The sequence below is a fragment of the Drosophila innubila genome (assembly GCF_004354385.1).
Source record: "Drosophila innubila isolate TH190305 chromosome 3L unlocalized genomic scaffold, UK_Dinn_1.0 0_D_3L, whole genome shotgun sequence".
Classification (NCBI taxonomy): domain Eukaryota; kingdom Metazoa; phylum Arthropoda; class Insecta; order Diptera; family Drosophilidae; genus Drosophila; species Drosophila innubila.
In genome coordinates, this window is record NW_022995376.1 from 12636531 (window position 1) to 12646121 (window position 9591).

General features: G+C 38.4%; 1 protein-coding gene across 1 annotated transcript; it reads right to left on the reverse strand.

Annotated features, from left to right (window-relative positions):
* Window positions 1-5676: 5676 nt before the first annotated feature.
* On the reverse strand, window positions 5677-9234 carry LOC117788772 (leucine-rich repeat neuronal protein 3). Its single transcript, XM_034627636.1, has 2 exons — window positions 9180-9234; window positions 5677-8596 (listed from the first exon to the last, which is right to left on the reverse strand). The coding sequence occupies exon 2, from the start codon at window positions 8448-8450 to the stop codon at window positions 6192-6194; it is 2259 nt and encodes a 752-aa protein (XP_034483527.1). The 5' UTR covers window positions 8451-8596; window positions 9180-9234; the 3' UTR covers window positions 5677-6191.
* Window positions 9235-9591: the final 357 nt, after the last annotated feature.

Genomic DNA, 9591 nt, shown 5'->3' on the forward strand with positions numbered 1-9591 from the left:
GTTTTTTATATTTATTTGTTACCTCATATGTTGCAAATGAACCCATTTTTTGTTTATCTGTTTTAATTTTTGGTGTTTTTACTTGTGTGCATTTTTATGCAATTTCCAAAAGAGCACCAAAAAGCCGAAAGGAAAACAAAATAAAATAAATAAATAAACCAATAAACTGTATAACAGGATGCTGATGAGTCCTGGTTGGGCTACGGATACTGGGAGCTGGTCTGGTGTCATGACTGCAGTGCTCGTATTTGTATTTAATTAAAATAAATAATACCGTAACCTATAAAATAATTGAAAAACAATTTAACATTATTACGCGAATTCCTCCGCATGTCCAACTGTCCAGCATATACCACTGTTATCTGCGTGTGTGTAAGTGTGTTGCTCCCTCCGTTTCTGTTTATTCGGATGGCTCTTTATGGCACTCCCGTTGCGGTTTACACCTGCTGCATGTAAGGATGTTAAGGGTTATACCTTTGGCGCAGATTTACATGCATTTATTTGCCAACACGACCAGCTGCAGACGTTGGCTGTTACTCTACTTCAAGAAAAGTTTAGTGAACGTTCATATGCGGGCTAGCACCTATCTTTAAAATTTCAGAGAGTTTCAATTGATAATTGCCAAGAATTCTTTCTTTTAATTAAAATTAGAGATATCTTACAGAGAATTTTTCTTAATCATAATTACTACTAGAATAATAACTAGTAAGGGAATTCACACATTTGTCGAAATTTTTTATTTATTTATTACACATACACTTCCACACACACACACTAAGGCACTTGCTTTCGCACATTTCGATTACTTTTTGGTTTATTATTATATTTTGGCATAATTACATTTTTTATATACTTTTTTCCATTAAGCAAGTGAAAATATCTTGTGCTCTTGTGCGAAAAATTAAAATGAAAATCTTCTTAAGCCACACTAACAATTATAATAATTATTTAATTAAAAAGCTGCACAATTTTTATTATTACTTTTTTTTTTATCAGAAAATTGCATTTATAAGTGTGCAGCTATTTTGCTGTTGTTGTTGTCTGCGCTGAAGTAAAATAATTCTTTTTAAAGTGTGTGTTCTGTAATACGAGTTGAAGTTGGTCCGGGGCGAACTAGGTAAAACAGTTTCGCAAATAAAGGTCAGGGGGTCATTTGAAAAAGTGCGCTAGCTTTAATACGAACTTTTTGCAAAAGTTAAGTAACCTTATTGAGAAAGTCAATGCTGAGAGATAAACTTTTTGATTTAAGTTTTGCAACATTTTTATTCACGGAATAATAATATCGGAATAATATAATATATTATAAATATATTATTATATTATTAAATGCCATTACAATCTCTAAGAATATTTTAATATTGAATCCCAAAGGTCAATATTAAGAAATGTCACTAAAGCACTTTAAGGTTATGCAATATTTAAGTATAAACAATTTGTAGTAAAGAGACAAATGAAATGCAACTGAACAAATTTTAACGAAAAGCGGCTGAGAAATATATAATAACATAATATACAACAATTTCAAGCAAATCATTTGGCGGTTAGCGTCTAAAATAAATAACCAAGCCCCAAACCTATTCATACAATTAAAAAGTTGATTGGGAGAGGAAAAAATGAAAAGAAAAAGTGAACAAAAAAACCAGAACACAAGTTGGGGCATGTACTATAATAACAATAAATAAATAACAAAGGTAAATAGCGGCAAAGCAAAGCCTCAAATGGCCAACAATAAACGCGGTTGAGTTTCGGTGCTTAAAGTAGCATTTCAAGAATCCAACGCAGTTGAATCAAGTTAACTTCGAATCGAATCGAGTTGAGCTGAGTTCAGCTAAGTTGAGTTGAGAATTCATCATCAAATTTCGATTAAAAGGCGCGTGGTGCGATTGTCTTGCCCCCGAGGGGCCAACGGCCAACTGTGCGGTCATTCGCACTATTCAAGCTTCATTAGGAGCTAAAGTAACGAAAACATTTTGATTTCGATCATTACAATTTCCTTTCATGAGACCAAAGCCATACCCATGCCCAAGACCAGTCAGTCGAATGAAAGAGCTACCGAGCGAGTTTCAGTTACGGTGGATTGGAACTGGCACTGAGAATTTGGCCTGTGTTTGCATTAAAGGGTTACTGGATCAAGCCACAAAACCGGCCACAGCCCCGTGGACCAACATTACGATAGCGTAATCATTAATTCCCAAAAGCTCAGAGCACCGAGCTCAGACAACGCCTGATGCTCAGATATGAAGCCGATACATCCACAGATTGTTTCCGAGGCATTTGGCTCTTTCAGAGCCATTCTGGGCAGACAGACAAAGGCAGTCAGAATACTTACTTGTACCGAATACAGGGCGAAAGAAAACTATGCTCAAGGCAGTAATTATGACGAGCCGTGGTCCAAATATTGGAGCCATTGTAATGCGCTTTGAGTGTATGGTACATGCTGTGATGCTGTTGTTGCTGTTGCTGCTGCTGCTGATTGTATGATGACCATGTTGAAAATGCTCATTAAAGGTACTTCAGGAATTAAAGCATTTCACAATTGTGTTTATGGGCAGGTTAACGCGCCTCCATCCTCAACCGGACCAGCTGACCGCTTTCGATTTGACGCGCTATTTATCAGCCGTTGTTATCTATCGGTAAAACACTATACAAAAAGCTTTGGGGGCAATTAAGTTGAACGTGCCACGATTTGGGGCAAGCTGTGTAGTAGTTTTCATTTCTTAGGGGGCGTCTTGACACAACCGCTGAAAGATCTTTAAAGTTTCTTTCGCTTTAAGGTCGAGCTTCAGTTGAAAGCAGCAAAAGAAATGGAAATTACTTTAATTTGAGAGGTGTTGGTAATATTTTGAGGCCAAAACCTCAATGGGAGGGGTCACTGTACTTAATGAGTACTCAATTCGAAAATAAAAAGAAAAGGAATTATTTAAGTAATATAAATAAATACAGATATAAAAAAAAGGTATGCATCAATAGATTTCAACTTTAAATAAAAAACTAAATGCTTATATTACTCCAAAAATAATATATATATTATTTTTGCCTGATCAAAACGCCTAAGTCGAGTTTGTCCATCTCATTGATTAGATAACTTGTACACAAAGTTACGACACTCTTAATATGCTGTTGTTTTAAAAACCTTTATTCAGACAATGTATTTCAATGTAATGAATTCTTTTGTTGAAATGTTAATTTGTAGATAAGAATGTCATATAATGAAGTTTCAACATTTTGGAATAGTTAATTTTATTTATTTAATCATCAGCATAAACATATTATTCTTTGTGAAACTTGTTTAGATTCTATAGTGCAAATTTATTCTTAGATCAATAATCTATTTAATAATTTGCATAAATAAAATGTAATCTTTATGACTTGCTAATTGAATTTTGTATATTTTTGTTGCTTTCCTGACTTATAGGTTTATTGTCAGCATCAAGATCAGTTCCGCATCTACTTGTATATCTGCTTGTAACAGGTAAATCCGATGCTCATATCCAGGAAGGGGCGTGAAAATGCTAAGCCGCAAGAGCTCCGCAGATGGGCTGTGGCAACGACAACGACAACGACAACTGCAACTGCAACAACCCATAAACTGTTCGCTCAAACGACCGTTTTCATTTGACAAAATTCTATCTTTGGGTTTTTTGTTACACCTTACAGCGATCGCACAACGATGACTCTGTAGACCCCGTGCAGAGCGCCATGAAATTTCCCAACAATGGTTAGCACTTTGTTCCGCTGAGCGGTGCGACCGTGACGCTCTTGTTGAGGCTCATGCTGTGCCTGAGCTTGGTTATTGGGCTCTGGGACTGGGACTGGGACTGGGTCTGGAATTGGGCCCTACGTTAGGTATCTGTGAAAGGTGAAATTGTGTACGCACATTAATTTCTCATCATTGGCATTGGCATTGGCATTGAGAGGAGGTTGTCTATGGCCCAAACAGGGTTGACTACCGCTGCGTATTAATGGAAATGTTATAAGAGATTAGAAGGTAAAGAGACACAAGCAAGGTAAGACAACCAGATACAATTGCAACTGTTTGTGATTTTAATGCGAATTTTTATGCTTTGGTCATACAAATGTTATTTACGACGGATTGGGTTGCACTTCCCTCCACACAACAACAATAACAGTTTGTTTTTCTTTTTTCCAAGGGTCTATCTTACCAAAGTGATAGGGAGAGCAAGATCGAGGCGTGAGCTACCTAAACTCGTCTCATTATGGTCAATATCATTGTTCCTATGGTAGACTGACAGATTTTCTTACATATACAATACATTTGCTGGCTGTAAAAAGACTTTCTCAAGGTAATCCATATCAGCTTCCAGTTTTGTAAGTACGATTGTTTTTAATTATGGGGTTTATGAGGCAGAAAATTATATTACATATAGAATTTTGAAAATGGTACTTTTGTAATTTAAGAATATTTGTTCTACAAAAGCTGAAATGTAATAAAAAGGTAATAAATTATTATTATTAAAATCAATAAAACAGTGCCAAACATTCATAGTTGCATTTCAAAATATAAGAATTATTAAGAGAGCTTTATAACGATAATAATTTCATTCCTGTTTGGCCCAAATATAAAAAACTTATTTAAGTTTTAAAAACACTTCTGTTTTTTACTCCACAAAGAAATGATACAATGTATACTTTTTAGACTGTTTGTTTTCTGTGGTTTCTCATTCTCATTATGCTACGAATATAAACAGACAAATGTAAGTATATATCTGTATATTCCTAGATACTTGTGCATATGCACTCTACTTAACTTTTGTGCTACCTTTTTGCCATAAGTGTCAATTTGCCTTTGACTTTATGTGCGGCGACCTTTACAACATTTTCCCTTTTCATTTGGATAATAAAATGAGATACAAAAAACAAGTACGCAACTTTTAACTTTCAATTTAATTAAAAGTCAGCTGAGAAAAAGTAAAATTAATGCGCTATTATTCAATAGTCACATGCGACGAAACTTTTGCAGAGTTGTGCGCCGCCAAGCGAAGCGATGCAATGTAGCAAGTGCTGCCGTGTATCTAACAGATACTATCTATGGTTGAGATACATAAAGAGAGAGCGAGTCTAAGAGAGTCAGCAATTGTGGCTCTTTGTGTGCGTGCATAATTTTCAATTCACTGCGTTGCACTACACACGTATCCTACCCCTTTTTTTTCCTCTATGTGCAGCTGCCACCTGCCACCAGAGCTTGCAACACACAGTCATGGTAAACTAGGCAGAAAGTTGCAAGCTCATCATTGAACAGCAGCACAAAAAAAAATGAAATGAAATAAATCGAGAATGTTTTTGTTTTCAGTTTTCAAAGTAGTTTTCTTTTGCATATATTTTTTACGATATTTGCTTAAATTTGAATAAATTTTTTCACTAACTAATAAATACATAGTCGCTTACAAATAGGTTGCTTGATTTTTAGTTTGATGTTGCTTTAACAGTAGTTTCAATAATTTAAATTAAACTTACAAGTGACTCTCAGTGCTTTGTTTTTTTTTTTGATTAAATTAAATGTACAATTTCTATGACCTTAATGTTAAGCCTTACAATCTAAATAAATACAATGTTTGTTGTGAATGAAAAATTAGTAGTAGAAAGACAGTAAGTAGTTATGTGCTAGAGATCGCATTGAGTTTTGGTGCTTATATACAGAACAATAGAGTTATTTTTTGTCTTATTCGAGTTTTACTTATCACGAACTAAGTGTCAATGTTCACACGTGTCAAATACTAGTTTTTTTTATGAAATTCAAATATTTTTCATGGCATACTACAAAAATATTTTGAATAATCCTGTCAGTCAACTGAGAGGTGTGAACATTGCATTAAGTACAGTTCACACCTGCCAGTTGTCTGTTAAACTATTCTATAAATTTCTATGGTATTAAGACTATTGGAATTTCATATTATCTATGGGAGTTGAAGAGTTTTATACTTATATAATATAGGAAAAGTAGGTGAGTTGAAAGTTGATCGTGAATCGTGAATCGTGAATCAGGACACGTGTAAACTCGTCTTATGTGCTCTACTACTACTATTTTCTCATATTCTGTTGTTTGTTTTGTGCTGGTGCGAGGGGGGGAGGAGAAAGGGAAGGTAGAGGGGGGCGTTTGGCATCACAGTTGACAGCGGCAGAACGGACTAAGCATAGATGCTCAGCTGCCTGCGACGATAGTGCTCCGAGGATCAGTGCGTGAACTGACGCATAGTGCTCGTATTGTTGCTGTGCGTCGGCTTGTGCTGGAAGGAGCGACGTCCGGTGGTGGCACAGAGTCCGTTGCGCAGTGGCAATGCTGGTGGCACCGGTGGTGGCGTCGGCGTCGGCGTCTTGCTGCGTCCCATCTGCTCCAGGGGCAACGAGTAGTGGGCATTGCTGTAGATGTAGTTGGGATCCATGATCTCGCTGGTCGCATCGTTGTCAAAGTCGCGTGGTTCACGCTCGCGCTGCTTGAAGTGCTCGTGGCTGATGCGCAGCTGTTGTGGGGCATGCACCATGGGCACATCCGCATACGAGTAACAGGAGTCAGCTACAGTTGCTGTGGCAGACAGAAACTGTGGCTTCGTATAATGATTGAGCTTGGATTGTTGTGGATGTTGCTGTTGCAGTTGCAGTTGCAGTTGTTGCTGTTGCGCCTGCTGCGGTTGCTGCTGCTCACGGCCCATTGTTGCCGTCTTCATGTGCAACACAAAGCTGGCGCTGTCATCGATGCTACCCGCCAAGCTCTTGTTGTTGTTCAGCTTCTTCTCATGCATCAATGTGGCCGACATGGGCACCTGCAACTGCTGGAACTTGTGCTGACCGTCGACGGCATTCAGGTCGTTGATGGGCATGGGGCACATGCCGTAATGATGATGGCCAGCAGCATGGCCCTGATGTGGCGCCGTGTAGGTGTTGGGGAACGTCGAGTGGATGCCCAGGGAGCAGGGATGATGCTGCAGTCGCGACATGTAGTCCTCATCGCAGAAAGTCTTTTGATATTCGCGCTCCTTGCGACCCAACGCCGAATTGCCCCACAGTCCACCTTTGAGATACTCGCGTATCTTATGACGGCAGCGGTACAAGACCAAAGCCAAGGCGGTGATCGTAGCTGCAGATCCCACCAGGAGAGCACCAATCAATGCCTGCTTGCGGGGATCGGTGTGTGTGCAGCCCATCAAAGTGGGATTCAGATGTTTTAAGGCCTCTCCTCGCAGACGTTCGGGGAATTCGCAGAGCAGATCCGTCAACTGATCCTCCTGGCTGGCATTCTTGGCGATCAGCAGGTTACGCAGCCACATCACACGGCAATCGCAAGCCAAGGGATTCTCCGACAAGTCCAATGTGGTCAAATCCTTCCAGGGAAACAGACCTTCAGCCAGGGATGTCAATGCATTTGCCTTCAGTACAACATGTCGCAGATGTGGCAATCCACTGAGTGCTCCCTCCTGAACCTCCACAAGCATTTTGTTGGATGACAAGTTCAGATACTCCAGGTTGCCATTGGATGCAAAGGCGCCGGTCATAACACGCTTCAGTTTCAGGGCACCATTGATGTCCAGACGCTTCAGTTGCTTTAGGCCCACAAAGGCGCCCTCGCTGATCACTTCGAAATCATTTTGGCCCAAGGAAAGTTGCTCCAGACGCACCAAATGACTGAGACCCACCGAGGGAATGCGTGGCAGGCGATTATCGGATAGATCCAAAACTCGCAGCTCCTCCAGACCCAGAAAACTGTCATGTGAGATGTTCTGCAAGCTGGCGCCCTTCAACTCCAAGCGTGTCAGACCCTTCAGATCCTGGAAAGCACCCGATTGTATGGTCAGCAGTGAGTTCACGCCCAGGAACAATTCAGCCAGACTGGGCATGGCCTGGAATATGACAGGATCTGGCACGGATGTCAACGCATTATCATCCAGATACAAAATGCGCAACTGTTTCAGTCCATCAAAGGCCTTGGGATCCAGAAAACCAATGCGGTTCTCGCCCAAATTCAGCTCCTCGATCTTAAGAAGAGGCGAAAATGTTCCTTGATGCAGCTCCGAGATGAGATTGCCACGCAGATTCAACACGGTTACAGCGGACAGACCAATGAAGGTCCTATTGCTAATCTGTCCAATTTTGTTGTGATTCAGATGCACCTCTTGCAGCTTCTTCTGATAGGCAAATGTGCGCTGAGGTATGGTCATCAAATGGTTCTGCGACAGATCCAAAAATGTCAACTCTGCATAGAATTGTATGGATGAATCGATGGTCTTGATCTTGTTGCTCTTGATCACCAGTCGCTGTATCGAGGGATTCAATGCAATGGGCAGCACATCCAGCTGCCCCTCACCGCACTGCACCACCAGAGTGTTATCGTCACACTGGCAGCCGGGCGGGCAATTGGCCAGAGCCTCCGTTTGGCTCACACAGATGCTGATCAAGATGCAGCTGCAGATGCAGATCAACTGTTGGAGTTGTTGCATTTTGTTGCTTTTGTCTATTTACTTCTTTCTACAGTCGATGTTGTTGTTGTTGTTGGTAAGCGCCTTCTGGCGTTAATTTTCGTTATGCGTTTAATACGAGTGTATATGTGTTTGTGTGTGTTGCCTGCTTTTAGTTGTCCATAATGCTATAGGAGATAGAGAAACAAAAATATGAACATCATGATTAGCTGTGTTTTGTCATCACGGAGTTATTTTTATGTTTAAATCTATTTCAACCAAGAAAGATTTCATTTATTTTTAGATTTTCATGTTCCATTTATTTTAATAAAGTCTCGAGATAAGAATGTTAACAAAATAGTAATTTACATAAATAACTTTATTTCACAAAATATTTCATTTATTTTTAGATTTTCATGTTTCCATTTAATTTTATAAAGTCTCGATTTAAAAATGTTAACAGTATAGTAATATACATAAATAACTTTATTTTTAATTTTATTTTTCTAGTTATTTTACTAAACTGCTTGAGTTTTTAATTGTCTCACTTTAATATAATATGAAATATATCAAATTTACACTTTTAATATTTCAAATTAATTTCCTTTTGTTTAGTTGAAACATCAACTTTTTCTACATTTTTATAAATGTTTCAAATTATTTATGTTTCTTTGCCATCTTTGCCAATATGATACTTTATAGTTTAAATTTTATAACTTTTTGTATTTTTTAACACTCTTAACTTTTAAATTCTTTTCACACACAACTTACCTTATGTTTTTGAAATTTGCAGAGCAACAATTTGTTGAAGTTAGCAGCTTGTTGTTGTTGTTTTTCAAATTATAAAAATAAAATGAAAATTGGTTTGGTGTTTTGTGTAAACAAATTTGTTGTTTGTTTTGCTTGTTAGCCAATTATTTCACTGCACTTGAATAAATTTGTTTCAAAACTGAAAATGATCACATGCAGCTAATAATTTGTATTTAGCCAATTTATAACATTTTGTGTGTGTGTTTTTTTTTCAACTGAAATTTTGTTGAATGTTGTGTGTGTGTTGTTTTATTTGTGGTTTAGTTTGAAATTCGTGCGCGATAATCCAGTGGCTCGCTTTGCTGCACGCTTCAAGTTGTTGTCACACGACGATTGCTGTTTACGTTCTTTTCGATGTGGCAAAGTTGCCCAA

Bases quoted from the DNA above. Each gene is read 5' to 3' on its own strand.
- LOC117788772 (XM_034627636.1), bottom strand. From the start codon at position 8,450: ATGCAACAACTCCAACAGTTGATCTGCATCTGCAGCTGCATCTTGATC.